Below are 24783 nucleotides of genomic sequence, written 5' to 3'. Positions count from 1 at the left end.
CGACATCAGCTATTTACCGAAAATTAGCGAACACTCCGTAATACACGTAATGTTGAATGTCCCAACTCGTTTGTCCCATAATAACCCTAAGGTTATTTACGATTACGGAAAGGCTAACTTTTCGGCCATTAATGATGGGCTGAAGATTTTTCTGGACGAGTTTCTTGTTGGTTTCGACGAGAGATGGGTCACTGAAAACTGGCACCTGTTTAAAAGTACAATTCACAATTTAATTAAACATCATATTCCCGAAAAGGTCATTACCACTAACCATCAGTTTCCATGGTTCAGCCGTGCATTAAAACGCCTTGCTAACAAAAAAAGGCGGTTCTTCATCGGAGCAAAGCGGTCTCGAAAATCGGAGCACTGGTCAGCACTTAAGGATGTCGTATGTACATATAAGAAAGCTTTAAAGCAAGCAAAACATAAGTTTATGAATGTTGCATTACCTGAACTTCTTTCCGCAAACCCTAAAAAATTCTGGAGTCTGATTAAGGATACAGTTGATTTGACAATTTCTCTTGTTGATTTGCAGTCAAACCGAATTAGCAACACTGATTGCGCCGCCGCTCTGAATGACACGTTTGCAAAAGCATTTTCCAGTTGTACTAACTCGTCACTCCCTGCCTGTCACACTCATTATGATTTCCCCATGGACCCTGTTCATTTTGATTTTGATGGCATTGTACGCATTATTGAGAGCCTAAAATTATCTTCTAGTTGTGGTCCCGATGACATTAATACAAAAGTGCTCAAAAACGCCTCGGTTTCTTCTGCTATACTATTGTCCAAAATATTTAATCAGTCTCTTCAGTCAGGGGAGATTCCAGATGACTGGAAAATAGGTAAAGTGATTCCACTCCATAAATCTGGTGACAAAATTCTGCTTCGAACTATCGCCCCATTTCGTTAACGAGTATTTCTTGTAAAATATTTGAACACGTCATCGCTTCTCACTTGGCAAAATTTCTTGAATCATTCTCATTTTTGTCACCTGAGCAACATGGCTTTAGGAAATTATTTTCGTGTGAAACGCAGTTGGTAGCCTTCACAAACGACCTTCATTCTGTACTTGATAATGGTTCCGCGGCTGATTGCATATTCATAGACTTTTGTAAGGCATTCGATAAAGTTCCCCACAGCCTGCTTCTTCACAAACTAAGCCAACTGAATATCGACCCTAACGTTCTTAAGTGGATTAAATGTTTTCTAACAGATCGCTCTCAGTTTGTTCGTGTTAATGGTTTTAACTCTTCAACTCTACCTGTCACTTCAGGCGTCCCACAAGGCTCAGTTTTAGGTCCACTGCTTTTTCTTATATATATTAATGATCTCCCTAGCAATCTGGCTAGGGAGATCCTAGCCAGAGGGGGGGGAGAGCTATGATGGACACTGCCGACGGACTACAGCACCAAAATTGAGCGTTGCCTTCTCATCATAGCTTAAGCTGTAAAGAAGCTCCTTTTAGGAACCGCAAACACTGCTGCGAGCAGATCACCTGCTGTGGTAACTTAGCATGTAGGGTGTTGCTAAGCTACCAACGCCTTGGCATGTAGGGTGTTGCTAAGCTACCAACGCCTTGGCATGTAGGGTGTTGCTAAGCTACCAACGCCTTGGCATGTAGGGTGTTGCTAAGGCATGTAGGGTGTTGTTTATCACCTCCCTGCCAACACCCATGCCAGGTAGTCAATTTCTGGAGCACCCCAGCTATGGCATCTCTCATCATCATATCTTGGTTTTGGTACGTACAAAATTATGTTTTGAACTATTCTTCTTTTTTTGCATGTACACGCAGCAAGCGAAGCGCAGCATTGCCAGTTCGAGTGCCCTTTCTTCATACAGAGGCCAGAACATGACAGGTTATGTTACATAAGATTGTTGTTCTATAATAGGCACAGAACAGATAGACACCGTTCCATCTGATAGAGCAGATGTGGCCTTGCCGCGGTGGTCTAGAGGCTAAGGTACTCGGCTGCTGACCCGCGGGTCGAGTGATTGAATCCGGCTGCGGTGGCTGAATTTTCGATAGAGGTGAAAACGCTGTAGGCCCGTGTGCTCAGATTTGGGTGCACGTTAAAGAACCCCAGGTGGTCAAAATTTCCAGAGTCGTCCACTACGGTGTCTCTCATAATCGTGTGGTGGTTTTCGGACGTTGAACCCCACATGTCACTCGTAGAATAGACGTGAAACACTCTGGAAATTTGGCCCAAACACTCAATCCGATACAAAGAATCTAATTGCCCTACATTGTGCCTGGCTGAAGCCAGTCCTGCACGACGCCGCATTTTTGATAGAGGTGGAAATGCTTGAGGTCCTTGTGCTTAGGTTTAGGTGCACATTAAAGAACACCAGGTGGTCTAAAGTTTTGGAGCCCTCCACTATGGCATCTTTCATAATATGGTGGTTTGGGATGTTAAACCTCAACAATTGTTATTTTCAATCCTGCGTCAATAGTTTGCTAAAATGAGACAAAATGTCTCGTAAATTGGGACACCATCTAGCACCCAATCAATGAAGAAATCATTGTTATCGCACTTCAATTTTAAGCTTTAAAAAGCCATGCCTCCCAATATTGATCTTCAGTTAAGAAATTCGGCAATTTTTCATGCATTCAAAACTTTTCGGAATTCCATTAGCTCTCCCATTGGCTTTTTGCTTCCTCTTGTTCTCTCATGATTTTTCAAAACATGTATGAGATTGTGCCCCTGTATGTCATCAATATGCAGATTGCTGCTATTGCATGGCTAACATGAATAAATACCTGTGTTTGCCCTCTTCTATCGAGATTCCTGCCCATAGCAACACCCTGTGGCAAGAAGAGCTTTAGATGCAATCTCATTTCATGATGTGCTTTCAAGGTGATGATATGCACTCATCTCCTCCTGTGTAGCTTTTAATGTACTCGCTGAGATAAAAAAAAGCATGCGAGAAATCCCTGCTGCTATGCTCGTCCTTGGCAGATTAAGTTTTTGCGGCAATAGATTTGTGAGGCACAAACTGATACTGAGGTCGTTTCATTGTTTCGAAAAGTGGTTTAAGACCTCTTTAAGTTATTGCTGAAACTATATCGCTGCCCAAGTTGATGGGCATTGATAGATCGTCTTGAACTGGCCAGTGGCCAGTTCGAGTACCATGAGCACTGTTATACAGCAGATACCCTGTTGTTACACTCTCAAGAGAAAATTGGCTCGTCCTGGTTCTTGTGGGAATCCGTTTCATGTGAAGCAGTCAGTTATTGTCTATGCTGCAGTTTTGTGATTGAATGAAGTGTCAAGATGCGGATCGAAGTGTTTTCATAAGTGTATAGTGCTTGCGTGCACATCGTGGGCTTAGATTACATTACTTGCAGCAGTGTAATACAAGTGTAATTTCTTAAATTACACATTACAGTAGCTTAAACTACTGCAAGCAAAACCTTCATGAACATGTGTACACACCTCTTTTGCGAAAGAATCTGGAATGTGTTGAACGCTGCAAGGGAAGGGAGCACTGGAGGATGAGCATGCTTGAATAAAGGAGGCAGGGCTGAGCGCCGGTGATGAGGGTAAATGGAGATGCCATACTGCAGAGTAGACATGTGCGTAAGTCTCCGCTCTAGTCTGGTCATAGCCAGGTTGACCTTCTCTAGTTACGAGGTCTATTATTGCCAGACCAACCCTGAGCATCCTCGGTACACACAGATGCAAAGCACAGAGCAAGGACTGCAGCAGTACAAATGGCAGCAGGCTGAAAGGAAGACAAGCGACCCTAAGTCGCTGCCATATGCCCGGAAAAAGTTGAACAAGACCATCAATGAGCGCAGGCTAGGCATACTAAGGAGGCTCCTGAGAAGTCAAGCTTGCACTCAAAGCCAAACCATTTTATGTGCAATGCATGAAAAGGAAATGTCTCCCATACGCTTTTATGCATCCTGCATTCACGAATTGAAACATTGCCAATTTTTTAGGCTGCTACTGTTGAATTGGTGGCACAAGAGAATAGGCTGCCGTCATGCATTCTGCATTCACGAATTGAAACATTGCCAATTTTTTAGGCTGGTACTGTTGAATCGGTGGCACGGGAGAATTGGCTGCCGGTCCTAGGGAGGGGCATATAAATTTTAGTTAACTTAATTTGCTTATTGTAAGCCTTAGTTGCATGTTTTTACAAATGCATTCCTGTGAGGCTTATCGTTCAAAACCTTTTTAAAAGCAACTGGTCTACATGCATAGCTATAACATTTTCTCAATTCGAAAAGACTGTTCTCACCATCTCTTCTCTCTCATCATCGTCATCTATTACTTTTCCTCCCATATCCCCTCCCCTGCTGTATAGTAGCAGGCTAGAGCGTGCTATTGCTCAGGCTAACCTCTCTGCCTTTCTGTAAACAAACCTCTCTGATGTTCAGAAAAACTCAATGCTTGGAAGTTGTTGCCTCCAGTTTTTTAAAAAAGTTCTTGCCTCCAGTTTTTTAAGAGTGAAGCTCCTTAGGCTCTCGCTATGTCCGTTATAGTAGCTTCCCGTTGAACCAAAACATGGCTGTTGCAGTTACAATACGTAGAGGGTTCATAGTGGGCTTGCATGTTTAAAATGTACCGTATTGTTTTTGCATCTGTCTGTCTGTATGTGAATCTGTTCGTCTGTGCATCCGGCAGTCATTTATAATCAAAGGTGTGTTCAGTGAAGGCCTGTGCCAATTGATACGCGCTCGGTTAGAATGGAATGCGATGAGCACATCTCTCTGCTTGCATGATTGGACATGTTTGGCACAGCGGCACTATGCAAGCAAAGCGAAAGTGTTGTAGAGTCCGACACGAGGTGCAACTGGCGTTTGTTGATGCGCCCTGGCGGCCATCTGACTCTCTTATAATCATTTAATAAACATTTGCATTTCATAATCGTGCAAGGTGCTTCGCTTTGTTGTCGTTCACTTTTTGGGTCTGCTACCACTTTTTTTTCATCATCGCAGAAAATGGCTGTGACACACCCACTATGGCAGAAAGGTTCTTCCAAAAGGTACAGTGGAATGTCTATGTTCTAGACACTCGCACATTTATACCCTTCACATATTTAAAAAAAAGGCGTACCACAGCTAAGTTCTAGGATGAGAATGCAATTTCTGACCCGACCAGTTGCACTTCTATGGGGGCAAAATGCAAGAACGCCAGTGTGCCCATTAATCTGCATATTAAGAATGCTACGAGTTGGAAATTAATCCATAGTCTCCCCCACGGCAGTGTGTCTCGTAATCGTATTGTTGGTTTGGCATGTAAAAGCCCAAACAGTTATATTAAAAATAGTTCTCTTGAATTTTAACCAGTTCCGATGGAGGCGGAAATGTTGTAGGCCCGTGTGCTCAGATTTGGGTGCACGTTAAAGAACCCCAGGTGGTTGAAATTCCCGGAGCCCTCCACTACGGCGTCTCTCATTGGGACGTTAAACCCCACATATCAATTTTAACCAGTTGTAATTTCACTTGTCCTTGCCTGATATGTAGCCTAAGGCTGTAAAATATGCTGGGCATCTAGGTAATTCTAGCAAAAAGTATGACATTCCAGTCACTTTCGTTAGCAGATTTGCAGTAGTTTTTATTGAACCGATTGCACCTTTAGCCAGCAGCATTATCATCTTTAAATTAACCTCATTCGATAAGTGGATGTATTTGTATTGCTTGATGTTTTTAAATGATTCCTTTTGTACTGTAGTTTGATTCGTCAATGCTTGGCAGGTTCTCTAAAAAATAGGGAGCTTGAAGCAGCGTGAAGACAAATACAGCTGAAGGCAGGAAACAACCATAACCGGTTCCATGTCAGTCTTTGCAAGTGTAAACACACTTGTCTGCAAATGTGACATCATGCCAAATGTCCCGAAAAAATAGCTGCATATGAGGTGGCTCTCCAACAGTTCTAGGACATTATGAACATGCAAATTTATAGATCATAGTGTATATCGCTCTAATATGTTGCCCTTCTGGCTATAGCAGGAAGGCTTCTGCTCTTAAGACTGCCTTTATATAATAGTTGTCTTTGTAGTTTTATCACTGCAGACTAATTGTGACAAAAAAATTGCCAGATTTTTTCAACTGACTGCATGTACAAGTGATGTACATGCACTTGGTTCATCAGAGTGCATGTGCTCTAGGGAGAAGCTAAGATGGGAATTCATTTTGTCTGGTTATTTTAACCCTGTAACATCTTTTCTTTTTACTTTCATTAAAAAGTGCTCATTCTTTTATTGCCGATTTCGCATATATTTGTACTGAAAAGTAGTCGATGTTGAAAAAATATTAGTTTATCTGAGTGTGGGGAAAATAGTTCATTAAAATAAACAACTTTATTAACAAGGTAGCTGCTTCTGAAGAAATTAAAACCTTATAAACAAGTTACGGATGTCAGATCTTGCTCCACTTGATGAGGCCAAGCACCCTTGTGCTTTTTCACTTGGGAAGCTTCAGGGGCAGTGTACGAAATTTCAAAACGCGGGATAGCACAAAGCAGCTTCACTGGCAGGCACTCACTCTGTCCGCATCAGTCGTCCTCATCACTGGAGGAGCTACTCAATTCAGTCATCGTTGTCGTCACAAAGCATCTGTACTTGAATCATCGGCTCTCCAAGAAAATGACGAAAACGAATAGCTTCTTAGTGTTCACAGGCTATCTATGCATGCGTCACCACTACTGCAAGCAGTTTTTTCATGCAAAAATCGTGCTCCTGCCCCAGAAGAAAGCTAAATTCTTGCGAAATTGTCGGCGTCTAATGGATGATGTGCAGTGTAAGCCATAAATGCGCGGTTCTAGTCCTGAACGCTTGAGAAGAGTATCTATTCCACTAAGAAGAGTTCTGCTCGTCCTAAGCTGTTTTGGTGACATTTTAGCCAGCACGAGCTCTGCTTGTTCAAAGCACTTAAGGGGTTAACTCTGGTGTACACCTTATTGTGTGAGCACCAAGGATTACTCTTGAAAAATGCACCAGATTCACTTGTACTTTATTTAAAAAAAAAAAACTTCATTTCCATTTAGTTCAGTCTCATACCAAGTAAACGGGGTGTAAAAAAGTGTAAAAGTTATACAGCAGGTTAAAATAAACATTACTACTTACAAAGAAAAGCATGTTAACTAGAATGGTTGAATACAAATCTGTAGAAAGGAGTGCAGAAATTTATAAAGTTACAAGCACCAAACACAACTGAATTCAATGTTGTTTACATAAGGTGCATGAAGTTTTCAGTCCAAAATGTCACATTCAGGAAAAAAATTTGAAGGCACTGCATTTTATTTCCTAATGGTCCACAGAAAGAAGCATTTGAAAAGGTTAGTGCTTGCAAAGTTTGTCGGGTCATGATTGGGACTGTCTAGTTGGCTGGGAAAAAAGGGACAGATGTATTTACTAGGATCAATATTAAACTGCCAAATATGAAATGGGAAAAGGAACTTAAGTTTGGCAGTAGCTCTATGCTGTTTCACGAGTGGAATGTTGAAAGTAGCAAAAACTAATGAAGGTGAATCAAGAATGTGATGAGCGGAAGTATAGATGAACCTTACTGCTCTCCTTTGAACCATTAGTTCATGATCATCCTTTTTAAAATATGGGCCCAAGGCCACACATGCATACCCTAGACGGTGCTGATTCGAAGTATTAAATGCAAGAAGTTTGATCTCGGATCTTCAATGTCTTCAATATGGTTATTTCAATATGGTGTCTTCAGTATGGTACAAGTCTTCAATATGGTTACTCCACGGTATCCAAAATTGGTTAAAATTGTTCACTTCAAACAAGGGTTTATGTATGGTATATTTACACGTAAAAGGGCTAACTCCATTTAATAATCGCGTAAAGGCTGATTTGCTGATCTTTTGCTCTATCAACCAGGTATGGCCCCCAATCTGAGAGGACAAAGGCCCCGACAGTGACAAGTACTTGTTGCTATAATGTAGCTCCTCAAGGGAGAATCTCCATTATACTTAAGAATGTCAGTAACAGTGTTAATAATGTTGCACCTTGGTATCCTGGACTTTCACGTGTCAAACCCATTATATAACTGAGGCAGGCTGTAGTGGAAGGCTCCACTGCCGCGCCGCAGTGGTCTAGGGGCTAAGGTACTCGGCTGCTGAGCCGTAGGTCGCGGCAGCTTCATTTTCGATGGAGGCGAAAATGCTTATGCCTGCGTGCTCGGATTTGAGTGCACGTTGAAGAACCCCAGGTGGCCAAAATTTCCAGAGTCCTCCACTACGGCGTCTCTCATAATCGTATGGTGGTTTTGGGACGTTAAACCCCACATATCAATCGGTGCAAGGCTCCAAAAATTTCTATCGGGGTTCTTTATCATGCACTGACATTGCACATTATATGGGCCTCCAGTATTTCGCCTCGATTTAATGTGGCGAGCACACAGTTGCTTGGCAGAAACATTAACGCGAGTTAGCACAGTGCTACTGTCAGCACTGATAGCCAGGACACAGCCTTGGTTCCAGCCTAGCTCATTAATTGGTCAATCTTTTGCTATTCAGCAGACATTAGCTAGCTCAGCTTACAGTTCTTGGCATTTAATTGCATTTGACTTTTAATGGCATTTTAATCCAGTTGGGTCATGACAGCCCTCTCGATAGCAAATTTGAATGCATGGCGACATTTTTTTTTTTTTTTTGCCTCACCGTGGTGGTCTAGTGTCTAAGGTACTCTCCTGCTCACCCACAGGTGGCGGGATCGAATCGGCGCTGCGGCGGCTGCATTTTCGATGCAGGCGAAAATAAAATACTGTAGGCCCGTGTCCATCAGATGTGGGGTGTACGTTAAAGAATCCCAGGTGGTTTCAGGTGGCCTAAATTTTCGAAGCCCTCCACTACATCATATGGTGGTTTTGGGACCTTAAACTTCACATATTCATTAGCATGGCGACATTCAACAACGCCCACATTGATGTCTTCCTACCCCATAGGTAGATGGTTTTTTATATTCCCAGAGGGAGTTGTCTTGCTAATCCACCCACATTTCTCTCTCTCTCTCTCTCTCTCTCTCTCTCTCTCTCTCTCTCTCTCTTCTCTCTCTCTTTCTCTCTCTCTTTCTCTCTCTCTTTTTCCTCTCTTCTTTCTCTCTCTCTCTCTCTCTCTCTCTTCTTTCTCTCTCTCTTTCTCTCTCTCTTTCTCTCTTTCTCTCTCTTTTCTCTCTCTCTTTCTCTCTCTTCCCTCTCTCTTTCTCTCTCTCTTTCTCTCTCTTTCTCTCTCTCTTTCTCTCTCTCTTTCTCTCTCCTCTTTCTCTCTCTCTTTCTCTCTCTCTTTCTCTCTCTCTTTCTCTCTCTCTTTCTCTTCTTTCTCTCTCTCTCTTTCTCTCTCTTCTCTCTCTTCTTCTCTCTCTCTTTCTCTCTTTCTCTCTTTCTTCTCTCTCTTTCTCTCTCTCTTTCTCTCTTTCTCTCTCTCTTCTATTGTATATATATATATATGTATGTATATATGTATGTATGTATGTATGTATATATGTATATATGTATATATGTATGTATGTATGTATGTATGTATATATGTATATAGGCCTTGCAGTGTGTGTCATAATATATAAAGTAGTCGGAAGGTTTATACAAATGTCCGGAGGGAGCCCCAGCCCCCTCGTACTACTCTCCACCTATGTTCCACCCTACGTGAAGATAACTTGGTACTTTGCGGCTAAGTGGACTCTGCATCTCTACTTCCTATAACTCTCTACCACTAAACACTCCAGGCTTTCTCAAGGGTTTCATTTGCTATTGCAATGACAGGGCTGTTATTAATACTAGTTCTCACAGCAAAAAAAAATCCGAAATTTCCGTGCAAAAGCAGTTGAAAGCCTAAATTCACTTTTAACCTAATGCAAAAGTGACTGTGGGAAGTGCATCACAGTAGCAACCTTGCAGAAACCATGACTAAGCACTAGTGTACAAATTTGGGGCCCATATTTACTGATTTCTGTGGATGTGGTGTCTCCTATTCATTTGCACTTACGACAAAAATGCACTTAAGATACCTAGAATTTTCAAACAATTATTGAAAGCCAACCTCTAGGACTGTACAAGTAAAACTTATATAAATTCTCCACCACCATCCCCCCCCCCCCCGCCCCCACCTTCGTTAAGTGCCAGAATTCTGCTGTCGTGAAGGTCGGGTTTAAACCCAGCTGCGGTGGTCTCATTTCGAGGGAGGAAAATCGTAAAGGCTATGTACTGTGCGATGTCTGTGCATGTTGAAGAGCACCAGAAGGTCGCGATTCCGGCACCCTCCACCATAGTGTCCCTGATGTCTTATGGGATGTTACGCTCCCAGATAATATCAATTGCCAGAAGTCATTAATCCTTACAAAAAGCACAATTTGTCTACTAAGAATGGCTATCATTGTAGAGGTGAATATGTAGGTCAGTGGTTCTTGGCAATGGATGCATCGGGGACCCCTTCTGGACTGGTGGAAGTGATGGGGGATTCTTTGCAGCAAAAGGGGGGAGGGGGTACATAGGGTTCTTAGCAATGGATGCATCGGGGACCCCTTGTGGACTGGTGGAAGTGATGGGGGATTCTTTGCAGCAAAGGGGGGAGGGGGTACATAGGTAAATTGATACTACTAGAGCATGAAACGGGTACCTTTTATTACTACCAAAAACATCACTGACGTTCCACATCTTCTTGTTTTGGATAGTTCAATACCTGGCACAGTTGCACTTAAACAGAGTTGCCTACGCATCTGCAGGCACATTCAACCTGTTTTGGTATTTACTTTAAGTCTTGGCTGGACTAAACTATAAAAAATTTAAAAAAAGAAGCTGTTAACGTACCACAATTCACGAAATTGGCTTCGCGGACCCCCTAGGGTTCGCAGACCCCCATTTGAGAACTACTGATATAGGTGCATGGAGGTGAGTGTGCAAGATGATAGTTGATTAAAGGCATTGTTATGCTGTAGTGGAGGGTGGGAAGCTGGCATACAGTTGAGGGGCTTAAGTTGGCTAGTTTACTTTCAATAGCTTACTAGTGGCTGCAAAGGCTGAGCGAACCGATATGCCTAATGGCTTCACGTTCAGTCTCCACATGCCTAATGTTATGGGACATGGGATTTCAAAGAAAGTGGCAATGCAACATGGTTGCTCACTTCTGGTGCTCCTGATCATGCCAGCATTGTGAAAGCCAATGTTCACTTGCACAGAGTGTAATGCATTCAAATTTGCTTGTACATGCTGACACTGCTTGTTTATTGGTCAATGAATGTTTGCTGCTGAATATATAGTAGCCTTCTATAAAGATTCACATGCTTTCGATATTTATACAAATATTGCAGTATTCGAATTCACTTCGACCTAAATTAAAGTTGTTGAAGATTTCAAAGTATTCAAAATGAAAGAGTAAGTGTATATTAGTCCGCATGTAACCTTTGGTAAACATGGTTTCAAGAGGTTCTCAAGTAGTGAAAACATCTGTCTAGGGGAAATTTTCACTGTCGTGAAGCCTTGTGTCAAAGTTCAATGAACATATTACCATCGCATCGATTTTTAATGCTTAGTATAATAAATATTAAAACACAGCATATTTTTTACCTGTTATTACTTGAATTCTACCAATTTGCAGTGTTTCACTTTTTAAAAATTATTGTGGAAGTTGGTTCGCTTATGACAAATACGTGTTTTTTATAATATGCAATATACACGATTCAAGTTTGAAATTATTTGACCATAATTGCTATTTACTTCAAACCTAAAATTCACTTTTCGCACAAGCCTACTATATCTGCCTTCTTTTCGTGTACTGCCCAATTCATTTTACTAGCTGTCAGGGCTTTCCTTTTCATATGAAACTTTTTTATCTTGGCGAAATTTAGGTTTATTTTGTTTGTGCAAGGCTCTCATGACAACTTGGAGTAACTGGCTTGCGATTGCAATAGCACAGCAAATGTTTGTTTTGGTGCACAGATAGCCTTGCATATATGTAGAACACTCGCGTCTGTATGTAGGTTTGATGCAGGCTCTTCAGTGAATCTGGCTTGGACAGAGCCCATAGCTTTAAGTCTGAGCCTGAACGAAACATTTCTTTAATGGTGTGAGGCTATAGAGTTCCAGTCTCGTACAGTGCTCTAGCTCAAATTAATGGAGGTCTCTGCTCCCTGTGCAGTTTACAATGAAGTACTGCCACAATGAGCACACTGTGAAGGGACAAGCAAAAGTATGCAAAATACAAAGTGCAGAGTTGTTCCGAAATTTGTGCTCACTTAATAACTGCAACGTAGACTTTGAGTGTAGGGAACATAGACAATTTGAGCTTGACCCTTTTTGCCTCAACAGTGTTGCTGCATTACTACTCGCACTTGCGAGAATTAGTCCCCTCCTCTTCTTGGTCTGACTCCTATCATTTTTAATATATGGATATGCCATTTTTTAAAGCAGATCATTCTTGTACAAAACTTAATTGGCAGTCTTACTGCCGTCCTCTGAGGAATATCTCTGTATATTGTGGTGATGCTTGGCTACACATCCATGCTACTGCCCTGTACGCTTCCCGTCATGTGTTGTTAGTGCCAATTTAACAAATGAAGCCCCTGTACTTTTCAAGTATCATTAAAACAGCAGTTCGCAAAGCCATCTTTGGGGATCTACAAAGCCCATTCTCCAGAAAAAAAAAAAAATTGCTTTTTGGTGGTACACCATGTCCTGCATGTCACTCCTTCAGAAATTTCGTTCCTTATCTCCCGATAGTTTCGTTTCGCATTGTGGCACAGCTAACTTGTTTTACCTTCTCCATGAGATGGCTTTCATTGCAGTTTTCTGCGACGTATGCTTTGGAGCTTGCTTTTTTTTAGGCTTGCATAGTTAGATACAGGTTGAATGGGGATGCAGATTGTACAAGATATTGACAAGCTGTTCAGATCAAATTGGCATGGCACTTGTTTGAGCATTTTTTGCCAGCAATAAGTAAAAGCAACCTGTCTCACACTGCATGTTTTAATTTTACACCCCCTCCCCCTTTCTGTCACTGAATTGAGTCCCTCTTTTATCGGTTTGCATGGGCTTCCCCAAACATCCATGGCTGAGAACTACACCAGAATATTTGCACACATCGACAGTAAAAGATGCTTTGCTTTGATGGTATTGAGATATTGAGATACTGCATATTGTTTGTGGAGGTCAAGTTTATGAGGACATCTCTTGGCTGTCATAACATTCTTAATTAGCATTTTGAATTTGGTATATGTGCACTTACAAGTTGGTACAGTCAAGTTCTGAAAGTGCCAACTGGACTTCTTATCTTCTGGCATAGATTATGGAAACCACTGACACCATTATCACATGGCCAACAAAGCTGAAGGCTGGTGCAAAATCAAAAAAGGGTGAGTGCTGAAACAACTTACTTGTAATCAAGTGTGAAATTCTAATTATGTTAAAATTCAAAAAGAAAACATTCAATTTGGGTTTTTGTGTGTGCATTCAAAACAATTTGCCTTGAATTATGCCATTTTTTTCCCAGTATTATCTACGAGGTTAAGCGAGGTGGCGTCTGGTATACGTTACACTGCTGGCGAGCGTGTTTGTCTGGTGTCATTCTCCTCCTCACCATGACTTCCTTCCTCCTGCCCCCGTGCTTGTGATGTACTATACTATATTTGCCTGGAAATTATCTCATTCGTTAAAATGCATCACCAGGCAATTCTGAAATTTTTAAGTGCTCTCCTAACTAGGTAAATGCAGGGTGCAATGCCTTAATTGCTCATGTCTCAATCATCTCAGAAGACGGAACTGTTGTGTATAAAGCTGCCCAGAGTATGGACTTTGTTTCCTTTTAGAACGTTTGAGTTTGCACTAATATCATTTACATTGCAGGAGGTGCACTCTTCCACTTTGAATTGCTTACCCTGGAAGGTAGACTTCCGCTAGACTGCAACTGAGGGGCAGGTGATGTACTCAGCACGGTAGTAGTATGCAGAATGCTGACATCTGAATCGGTATAAAGCTTGATGTCTTTGTGGCTATTTAGAGCAACTCTCCTTCCAGTCAGATTAACAGATCTGACCATTAAACCGCCAACAAATGCTTCAATGGAGTCATCTGTTGCCTTTGAGCGTGCAAGCATTTATGTATTGCTTTTCTCCAAAATCTCTCAAAATGTCCGAACTTGCCACATGCATGATATCTCGGGCCATAGGTGGACTGTCTGGACTGATGTATCATTTCACATCTGCTTGATGCACGTTGCTGTTTTTCTTTCTGGTTGAAGGCAGCTTGGATGAGTTGAATTTATACTACTCTCCATATTCTTGGCATTCAAGCAACAACTCCACTTCACCCAGAATGCTGTCCATTGTCTCCTCAAAGCTTTTTGGTGTCCTGCCATCTTGTGAAATTGATCCTCTGAATAGGGGAAACAATGATTCTCCCATCTTCCTTAGCATTTCTGGCTGCAAACTGAATGTAGCTAAAACTAGCCAAGTCAACTAGGACTGCTTGCAGGGACATCCTGAGCATTCGTGACATGAAAGTTTGAGATTTATTAGCAAAGTAGTGGCAACCTTTCTAACGCTCCCACGAAACACAATAAAAGCTGAAAAACTTTTAGTAAATGTCCGAAAAGTATAGTCCAAAGGTATGTTAGAAGTTCTGTTGTTATTTAGACCTAAGCAGCTTCAGAATCTTCTGTAGCTGTGTTAACGCCATGTTATCGAATGTCTGGAAAACTGCTAGTGAGAATTCTAAAAACGTCTAGCTAAATGTTTTTAAGAACTTTTTTAAGCGTTAATTCTAATTTTATTATTACAAGCCTAGTTACCTTGTCACCAGAATTCTAAAAAACTTTCATGCAAACCAGCTTGTTGAGCATGTCCCATGATCAATTTGTGGTTTCTTGCCAGCGTTTTCCAATAAGTGCATTTAGCTGTTCACTGTCTAGAGTGACAAGTAAGAACAACACCATAATATGGTATCAGATTGATTAGTGGAGCTTTTCTAGCCAGCAGAATTAGTGACCTATTTGTTCGTTAGTGACCTATTTGTTCAAAGAATAACTTAGTGACTGCAGCCTATCATTACGATAATCTCTTTTGCTTGGAGACAAGACAAGCTTTTAAACATAAACTCATTTTCGTTTCTGGTGTTGTCTGGAATGCATCATACGGCACGTCCAAAAGTAAATGCAAAAATTTCAACAAATAGTATGTTGTTGCATACTATTTACATAGCAATAATTCCGATGATCGGCTAATCACTTCACACATATAAAAAAGAAAATTATGACACATTTTGTCCAGGAAACTGCAGACATCCAAAAAGCACAGTTTAGTACAGACTGTTCTTTTCAAGTAGATAATTATCAGTGCTAAGCTAGCCTGCTCATTTTCGTTGCAAACACATTATTGGCCCTGTAGAAAATATATGAAGCTAGAAAATTTGTAACAGCCAAAAAGCAGCATTCCAATTTTTTTTTCTCACCCAGTGTGCCTAAACTTGTACGTATGTCAGAACTACGAGTAGTCAAAATTAATGGGTTTCACTCCAAAACTGTGTTTAACAATCAAATTGTGGTTTTGGCAATGCCCCGAACTGTGTATTTTGTGCGCGTATTTTGAGATGGAATCGGTGATGTAAAAAAACTTTCTCACATGCACCAGCTTATCAAAATGATTTCGGCTAGGTCAGTCCGTATCCGCAGGAAATCAAGAGGAAGCAATATGTTAAACCATTTTATTCACAAACACTAAGTTTTGGAATAGGTGATGCAAAGAAGAAAATGAAAAAAAAAAAACGAAGCCCACAGCATTACAAATTATATGCTGCTGTGTTCATGACCACTATATAATAGTTTGTTTTGCACATCTTGCACTGGTGTACGTTGCTCATATTAGCATTTCGGTGTTGCTGAAGGTGTCAACTTGATAGGTGCAATGTGTAGAAATTTCTCATCTTGGCAGATGAACTAAATGCTTTATCACCATCCATTGGCCAAAGGTACCATATTAAAAACTGTCTCGCAAAGTTTAATGATAATTATCCTTGCCATTAGCTACGCTCTGAACAGACAAGTTTTGTTCTGTAGGACTGCCTTCCAACGTGGTTTGGCTTTGAAAAAGTGGCTCAACCACAGCATTGACTCAGTGATGTTTTTGCAGACGAGATAGGGAGTCCATAGTTTCCTTTTTTTCTGTTCATGAGAGGCTCTAGCAGAGAACAAAAGATGACACTTATGTCTGCTGGGTACCACATTTCTTATGGAGAAAGCAGCTCTCAAGCGAAATCTCAAAACACTCAAATCCAATACGAAACTATATATGCAGCAAGCGCAAAACGTGGCTGCCACGTGCTACCTGGGAGAATCTTTGGCGGCTTCGTGGTGGAGAGGGAGTCAGAGTGGCGTCACGGTCGGTGAATGAGACCGTACAACACTACCTAAAATAACGAAGCGGTGACTACCGGTTGCCACTGGTTGCGACGCTGTCTCGGTGCCGGGAGGAGGAGGCTTGGTTGAGGAGAGAAAGGGCGTTTTTCTGCCGCCCTCGGTAGGAGCACGGCTCGGCCCATGTCTGCGGGGGAATTCGACAAAAAGTGAAACGATGCATGCATGGGCAGGCAGGAAGCATAGTCTGGCATGGCGCGGGAGACTACGCATCGCTTTGTGTGTGGGTGCCATAATTCAGCTTCGCTACGGTTCGTGGCTTTCAAGCTGCTCTAGTGGGTCCAATGCAACTATGAGCGTGACGCGCGAAAACTGCCTGCCACGGTGGTCTAGTGGATATGCTGCTCGACTGTAGACCCGCGCTGATTACGGGATCGAATTTCTGCCGTGCTGGCCACATTTCTCATGGAGGCTAAAATGCTTGAGGTCTGTGTACATACGTGTTCGTTTAAAAACCCCCAGGTGGTCGAAATTTTCGGAGTTCTTCACTACGCAGTCTCTCATAATTGTAGTGTTTTTTCGGAGCAATAAACCCCATCGATTGTACATTTTGCAATTTATTTCATCAGTTAAGCAATGACTGACACTATATATATTTAGTACGCCTATTTCATGACCACGTGTAGGGTGGGCTAAAGAATGTCGTGTATATCGTTATGTATATATCGCATCGTCTTGTATCGTTGTGTATGTATCGCATCGTCTTGTATCGTTGTGTATGTATCGCATCGTCTTGTATCGTTGTGTATGTATCGCATCGTCGTGTATCGTTGTGTATGTATCGCATCGTCTTGTATCGTTGTGTATGTATCGCATCGTCGTGTATCGTTGTGTATGTATCGCATCGTCGTGTATCGTTGTGTATGTATCGCATCGTCGTGTATCGTTGTGTATGTATCGCATCGTCGTGTATCGTTGTGTATGTATCGCATCGTCGTGTATCGTTGTGTATGCATCGCATCGTCGTGTATCGTTGTGTATGCATCGCATCGTCGTGTATCGTTGTGTATGTGTCGCATCGTCGTGTATCGTTGTGTATGTGTCGCATCGTCGTGTATCGTTGTGTATGTGTCGCATCGTCGTGTATCGTTGTGTATGTGTCGCATCGTCGTGTATCGTTGTGTATGTGTCGCATCGCCGTGTACATCTCCATGTGTATGTGTCGCATCGCCGTGTACATCTCCATGTGTATGTGTCGCATCGCCGTGTACATCTCCATGTGTATGTGTCGCATCGCCGTGTACATCTCCATGTGTATGTGTCGCATCGCCGTGTACATCTCCATGTGTATGTGTCGCATCGCCGTGTACATCGCCATGTGTATGTGTCGCATCGCCGTGTACATCGCCATGTGTATGTGTCGCATCGCCGTGTACATCGCCATGTCTATACTAGTAGTTGATGGTGGGTGTCTGCAACTACGCATGATATCTTCAATTTTTTAAAACTACGCTTGCCATAATTTGCGACCTAGAACTGCTTCGCCATATAACCACCCAAAACTTGATAGTAACAAAAAGTTGATTCAAATATTTTTTTTTAATCATTTCTGAGTGATCAAAATAGTGGCTAAACGTTTCTGCCTCAACCTAGAAATTGGCTGCCAAGACGATGGTTGCCTACTCTACAACTATTATAGTTTAAGGGAAAATGTGTATTGCTTGAAAACACCCTGCATATATGGCATGCAGTGATTGAGACTTCATCTGCGAATTCTACCGGAAATTCTAGAAAATTCTGTTTAGTAAAATTTTTGAAAAAGACTTGTTGTAAAGAACGTCTATCAACGTCTTATAATATACCCAGATGTCTGCATACCTTTCTAGTCGTTTCGAGAAGTTTTTATGTGTTGTGTTTCTTGGGCTGGACCTCAAACTTCACAATTTATGTGCTGCTTGAATGAAATGTGAACACAGCAGGCCTAGTACTATGGCTTTATTAAGGTATCTTTTCCAGTTCATCAAACTTCCGCTGCCCAAAATATAGCAGTGACTCTCTGGAGTGTCTTATCAGGCTCTTTTCACAGCCTCTCTGACCTGTATTGTGATTCTAATATTAATCCTGTCATTTATTAATTGCACTTATTTTCAAGGTAACTTGGTGCTAAGCTCTGCTGTGAAGTGAATGAATGGGCCCTCCTTTTCAAACATGGCATTAAAAGAACAGGCTAAACCCTACTTTTGTCATGCATTTTAGGCGAAGTTAATGTACTTTTTCTCCATAACCATAAGAGTTCTGTAATTATTTTACTGCCATTGTGATTATAAGCCTTTTCTCATTTTACTGAAGCAGATTTAGGGCTGTAAATTCCAACTAATGTTTACAGGTCACGCTGATCACGTGCGGCGCCTTAGTTTTCTGCCGCTGACAGTGTCTGTAACCAGTATCGCAAGAAATAAGAAAAAAACTCTGCATAACAACGCTAAGGACCCAATCAGATTCGAACTCTGGTTCGCTGCGTGCTAGCCCGGTATTCTACCACTGAGCCACGCTGGGGCTTAAAACTCTCTCCTAAACTGGCCTCAGGCAGGCTTGATGTTGCGAAAGGAACTGCATTATTACGAGTAATGAATCATTTTGGGACATACAAGAAACCAGCTGTCATCATACAATGCGAATTGCACGAGTGGATCATCCGATGCTCCAACCCATAAGAAAACTTGTTCTTGATCACCTATTAACTGTGGCACATTCCCACTGCAGGCATAATTCTTCTGCATAAAAAATTTCACAATCCCTAGCAAGTGTGTTGCAGATACCACGCTTCTCTGAAGAATGACAAAGCATAGCATAGTGAATCCTGGCCCACTTTGCAAGTTATGATTGTTTATGGCATAGTGGATACTCGGTAAATGTGCTTCTAGCATTTACCCAAAGAGTTTGGAAAAAGTTCTGAAAGGCTGCTGTTTCAGTTTTCGTTGCGACTGTGCTGCACGTTCTATGCAAGCCTAGCATTTTTTGTAAATTTTTACTTCAGGTACCTAATTGGCTTAGCATAATTCCTCTTAACAGCTTCAAAACAGATGCTGAAAGGTGTTCTTTATGAATGAATGGTTCACCATTCAACTGGGTTTTATTGAAATTGTCCGAAGTTTTGGCATTTTTCAAACGAAGTCCGTGGGAAGAATTGTATCCCTTGATGCCATGTGAAAACATGTGGGCCGCACGGCTTTTGCCATGTCCTTCAAGCTGGCTCTATTCCTCTTAATGGCCAAACAATGATAGTTCTCTATTCCTCTTAATGGCCAAACAATGATAGTTTGGGAGTTTACCAATGATGGCACTACTAAGAAATCCCCGGCCAGATATAGATTTCTTCTCAGAAAGCTTGATGCCTCAGCTTGCTTTTGTTTTAGCAGTTCTGGGCCTATTTTTTTCTGAATGTGCCAAATGCACTATAGCTTGCAAACTGTAACCTCTTCATATGGCTGCGATGTTTGAACTGCAAGGAGCCCCTTGCTACGTAAGAAGGGGGGCATGGCTGGCCACTGCAGCAAGTTTTGAAATATGCGGATTCTGGTTCAGAAAAGGCTGCAGATTTCAAATACAGTTGAATCCCTTTGTAAAAGGCATGCTCTGGGCAGCAATTCTTGTCTTCTACGAGATTTCTCTTATAAGCAGCGTACCACGTACGTATGCATTTTTCTATCAACCTGCAGTTTACTGTAGGCACACTGGTGTCTCTTATACCCATATATGGTCTGCCGCAGTGGTCTAGTGGCTAAGGTACTCGGCAGCTGACCTGCAGGTCGCAGGATCAAATTTCGGCTGCGGCGGCTGCATTTTCGATGGAGGTGAAAATGCTGTAGGCCCATGTGCTCGGATTTGGGTTCACGTTAAAGAACCCCAGGTGGTCAAAATTTCTAAAGCCCTCCACTGTGGAATCTCTCATAATCATATGTTCGTTTTGGGACGTTAAACCCCACATATCAATCATTTATACCCATTTGTCTCTTATATCAGTGTCTTTTATACAGTGTGCCTTATAAACGGGTTCGACTAATGCAAAAAGAGAAAAATGATTTTTTTTTCGATATTTTTGCTTACCCGGTCCTCTTAAACTATGCTGCTTACATGAGTCTTATGGCTTGTAGTTTTGAATTGACATCATATCCACTTGTGTGACCATGTCAACAAAGAACCAAATTACTGGAATGTCTCAAGAGCTTTCCTCCCTTTTTCACTCACCCTTACATTGCAATTTGTATGTGTACATGTGAATATATCACATGCAAAATTGAAAACACATGTTCAAACATGCATTGTGTAACTTATCCCCACCCCACCATTCTAAAAAAATAAAAATTCTGGCTATGCCCTTCAGCGGCATCATTTTATGCAGTTGCCTAGTACTTTTCTTTGTAGGGACAGTTCCATCTTCGAAATGCATTGCTTGGGTTCTCTTATTAAATGTGTTTTTATTTTACTTGGCACATTGAAAAACCTACTATGGCAATGAAATGTCCCTGCCCCCTCCCTTTTCTTTTTTTTCAGACCCTCATGTTAAAGTTAGGGGACTGCCAGATGCTGTTGCCAGAGCTCGTGAAAGCATCCTGGAATTGCTCGACACAAAAGTACTTTTACGATAATTCATTTATTTTCTTTTGCATGTAGTTAACACTGAATAGTGTGTCAGTGCCATAATGCCTACTTTGTGGAAGTAAGGTCAGTGTATACTTAAGTATCGCTTGCAAGCAGACTTGCTGCCTTCGGTTGGTATGCAAGGCTCATGCCCCCCCCCCCATTTTGAAATTTTGTCATTGTGGTATACATTGCACAAAATTACTATTTGTCTACCCGAACTCCACTTCAGATCAAGGTGGTACCCCCTCCCCTCGAAAAATATTTTTGCCTATGCCCCTGATGAAGTAAGCCAAGGGATGTCTGCCACTGTAGCTCAGTTGGTAGAGCGTCGGACACATTGTACGAAGGTCGCAGGTTTGGTCCCTGCTGGAGGCAAATTATCTTTCCGTCCACTTTTCTTTCTTCACATTTACATTAGGTACTACTAAAATCCCCTATACTTTCCTTGGCGTCATTTTCTCTTAGTTTTCAATAATGTTGGTCAAGTCTCTTATTATGGTTAACAATTAAAAACAATCCTTTGAATTCACAATTCATTTCATGCATTAATGTGTGGAAAGTAAATTTAATATATCCATGCCAGTATTTTACTATTTGTACTTGTCTCTATATCCAGGTGAGAAGGGTGGGAAAGTTGGTTAGATGCAATGATGGAAAATACTCGCAGCATGGCATAAAAACGCAAAACTGGCCAATTTTTTTTCCTGCTACATTGTTTTTTGCTTAAACACGGAACATGAACTTCATTTCTTTCTTGGATTTCAGAGAAACAGGGTGACAATGAAGATGGACGTGTCTTTCACAGACCACTCTTACATTATCGGCAAAGGTGGCCACAACATCCAACAAGTAATGGACAATACAGGCTGCCATATTCACTTCCCAGACTCCAATCGCAACAGTCAACTAGACAAGAGCAACCAGGTACTAGGTGGCATAAATCATTACATTTAAACATGGAGTTCATCTGCCTAAGCTGCAGAAGTTCTTGCTGCAAAAGTTATTGAAATGAATCGTTAAAAAACCTAGATGCAATCACTAGTATTATATAAACGTGTATTTCTGCTATAAAGTTAATTTACATGCATAAGGACTTTTTATTTTTCAAGCAAAAGGTACTGTGGCTACCCTGTGTGAACAATTAATGTAGGGGTATTTATTTTGCCAGACATCCTCTTGACTCGCTTACCAACATGTTGCAAGTTTTGACTGAATATGAGCAGTGTTTGGTATTGTATGATGTTGCGTCACACAACTTAACCACATAGGACTTGGGACGTTAAACCCCACATATCAATCAATCAATTAGCCACATAGGACTATTAGCGAGCAAGGTTTGTCATAATAGATCTCCAAGGGTTGGTGGTTGCTCGCAGGTCCTTCAAATGGTAGCCCCCTCTTCAGATTGATTCTACTTACTACCATGAGAGTAGCAATACAATCACCATTATGTGTAGATCTTTGCTGGAAGCATCTGATAAGGAAAATATATAAACTAGCTTACATCTTGTATTCTGGTAGGTCTTTGAACATTCATTCATTCGGATATATTCTTTCAGGTTTCTATTGCTGGCCAACCTAGAGGTGTGGAGAGTGCAAGGAATCAAATTCGGGCAAGCACTTTTTGAACAGAAACATTAACCATTTTTAGTGTTCTTTCATTTAATTCATCCACCATACAGGTTAGTCCTATTTATACTGGCCCTGTAGCACTTTTCCACCATGGTTGCAAAACGCAGCTGATCAGTAGTTGAGCTTTCAGAGAACACGTGAACCAATATAGTGCTGCACGTGGCCTGAAATTCTCAGTTAAATATCGCTTCCTCTTAACAAACGATGCCATGAACCAGAATCACAGCATCATAATCTCCTGGGTCATTGGCCGATTTGATTACCATACTTACACATACTTACAACGGCTGCTACGTGCCCCTTCCCCATTCCACTTTTCTGCCTAAGCAATGGGGAAAGACATTTTACTCTAGGTCATGATGTGCGCTCATGCGCGGACATGTCTTACTCCCTTGCCATTTCTTCCCTGGGTAGTGTCAACCCCCTTGCTGGTTACAAAGGAAAGTGCACAATGAATCTCCAACTCCACTTGTACTTGAGATCTTAAAAATTGTTGCAGCAGTCTTTTTTATTGAAATAGAAAATAAACAGAGTTTTGTCACCGCTACTTGGCGACGGCTACCCCTTTCCACCTAATTGGTACAAATAAAGTTATGAAAAAAAAAAAACAAGCAGTCAATTTGTGAGGCCATTAAAGGGCTTTAATGAAGCCATTCAACGGTCACTTATAGGAAAAGTGTTGCAGGGTCCCTTTAAAGAGCAACAATTGTTTACATGAAATTTTTTGTTCGTGCAAACATTATAAATGAAGTGTAATTCTCACTCTGAATATGCTTCTTGCAAAGTATCGTGAACTATTCTGCAGATTTTTTTTTCCTGAGAATCGTGTTTTACCTTACAGAAGCACTTTTCTTCTTTGAATAGTATCTACAGTTTTGTTCTTTTATTCAAGGAGAAGTTGTCTAACACCACGAAAACATCTTGCCTGCTCATTGCAGATTCATCATCCGAGCCACACAGCCCCTAGTCACCCAGTCATATCTTGCTGCTAAAGTTAGGAGAGAAAGAAAACGATGTACAGTATTTGTAGATTGAGGTGGGAAAATTCAGGGCTAAGTAATGTGCATACTTCCATTTGCCACCTTCACTTCAGGTCATATTGGCATAATATCGACTCGTATGCTTTGATCAAAGCCTACATTATCTTCAGAAATCGGATACACTAAGGCATGATGTGGTTACCTTCAGATATGTCGTTATACTGAGATGTCACATTTCAATCAATAAGTACTGTACATCCCTTAGTGTCTGGCTCAATTATGCAGCCAAGTAAAGTAGTGCATTCCCTGAAAAAACATTCCCTGATAAAAACAAACTAGGAAGGGCAGTTCTCATTGCAGATGCGTTGTTGCCTCTGTATACAGAACACTGATATGTTTCATTCAGGCAACTTAAATTTGTGTTCAGCTCGTGGTTATTAAAAGCGAAGCATTTTTTTTTGCACTTTGGAGATTTTGAGAGTATGTAAAACTTAAGCTCTCTTGGCCATTTCGATAATGGTATCGATACCAAATTGGTGTGGTATAACATGACTGACTAGCATAAGTGACTAGTCATGATATGAAAATCACGAGATACATGTCATGATTGTCATTATTTGCTTGTGATGGTCTGGCTGCTCTTGCGGTGGTTTCATTCACATGAGCTATTGCAAAACTAGTATAGTATGACATGACCGCATGGCGAACATAAGTGACAGGCCTTAACGTGGAAATTGGGATATGCATGTTGTGGAAGTCGTGGCTACACACCTTACGCTCGTGGTGCCCTTGCGGCTGTTTTGCTAGCTTCACATATATTAAATGTGGCGTTAACGTGAAGTGAATAGGTAACGAAGGTATATGATTGATGCAAACGTGTAATCATGACATGGCTACAACTGCTGGTGCTGGTGTTGCAAATGTTGCAAAAGTATTGCCAAAGTATTGCAAACGTATTGCAAAAGTGGTGCTTTTAACTGTAAACAATATACTTGCATCTTCTCTAGATACCTGAGTGCGCATAACATTTTTATATTTTTGTGCCTACTGTGTTTACATTTTTTGCTATTTTTGTGTACTACATCTGTTCGCCTCGTAACGTTGTGCTGATTTTAAAGTTGCCTATCAACTTTACTCATTTGTGCTTTGCATATTCTCGATTCCCACTTTGCGTGGGGTCTGCCAATTTTTATGTAGGTTTTGTTTGCTGTCATGACATGGTG

The 24783-nt window shown here is 41.4% G+C and overlaps 1 protein-coding gene across 4 annotated transcripts in view; it reads left to right on the top strand.

The window, feature by feature from the left end:
- The window catches only part of LOC119187751 (protein bicaudal C), a 125261-nt gene that overhangs the window by 36421 nt on the left and 64057 nt on the right, over positions 1-24783 (top strand). For 3 of the 4 annotated variants that reach the window (XM_037435825.2, XM_075878834.1, XM_037435824.2), the window contains exons 2-6: positions 4949-4995; positions 13242-13311; positions 20859-20938; positions 21714-21872; positions 22508-22561. In XM_037435825.2, coding sequence (XP_037291722.1) covers positions 4949-4995; positions 13242-13311; positions 20859-20938; positions 21714-21872; positions 22508-22561 — 410 coding nt within the window. The remainder of the gene's footprint in view (positions 1-4948; positions 4996-13241; positions 13312-20858; positions 20939-21713; positions 21873-22507; positions 22562-24783) is intronic. The other variant, XM_037435826.2, reaches the window with a different exon arrangement.

The sequence above is a fragment of the Rhipicephalus microplus genome, chromosome X (genome assembly GCF_043290135.1).
Source record: "Rhipicephalus microplus isolate Deutch F79 chromosome X, USDA_Rmic, whole genome shotgun sequence".
NCBI lineage: Eukaryota > Metazoa > Arthropoda > Arachnida > Ixodida > Ixodidae > Rhipicephalus > Rhipicephalus microplus.
Note: the sequence above shows the minus strand (reverse complement) of the source record. Positions and strands in the feature narration are given on the sequence as shown.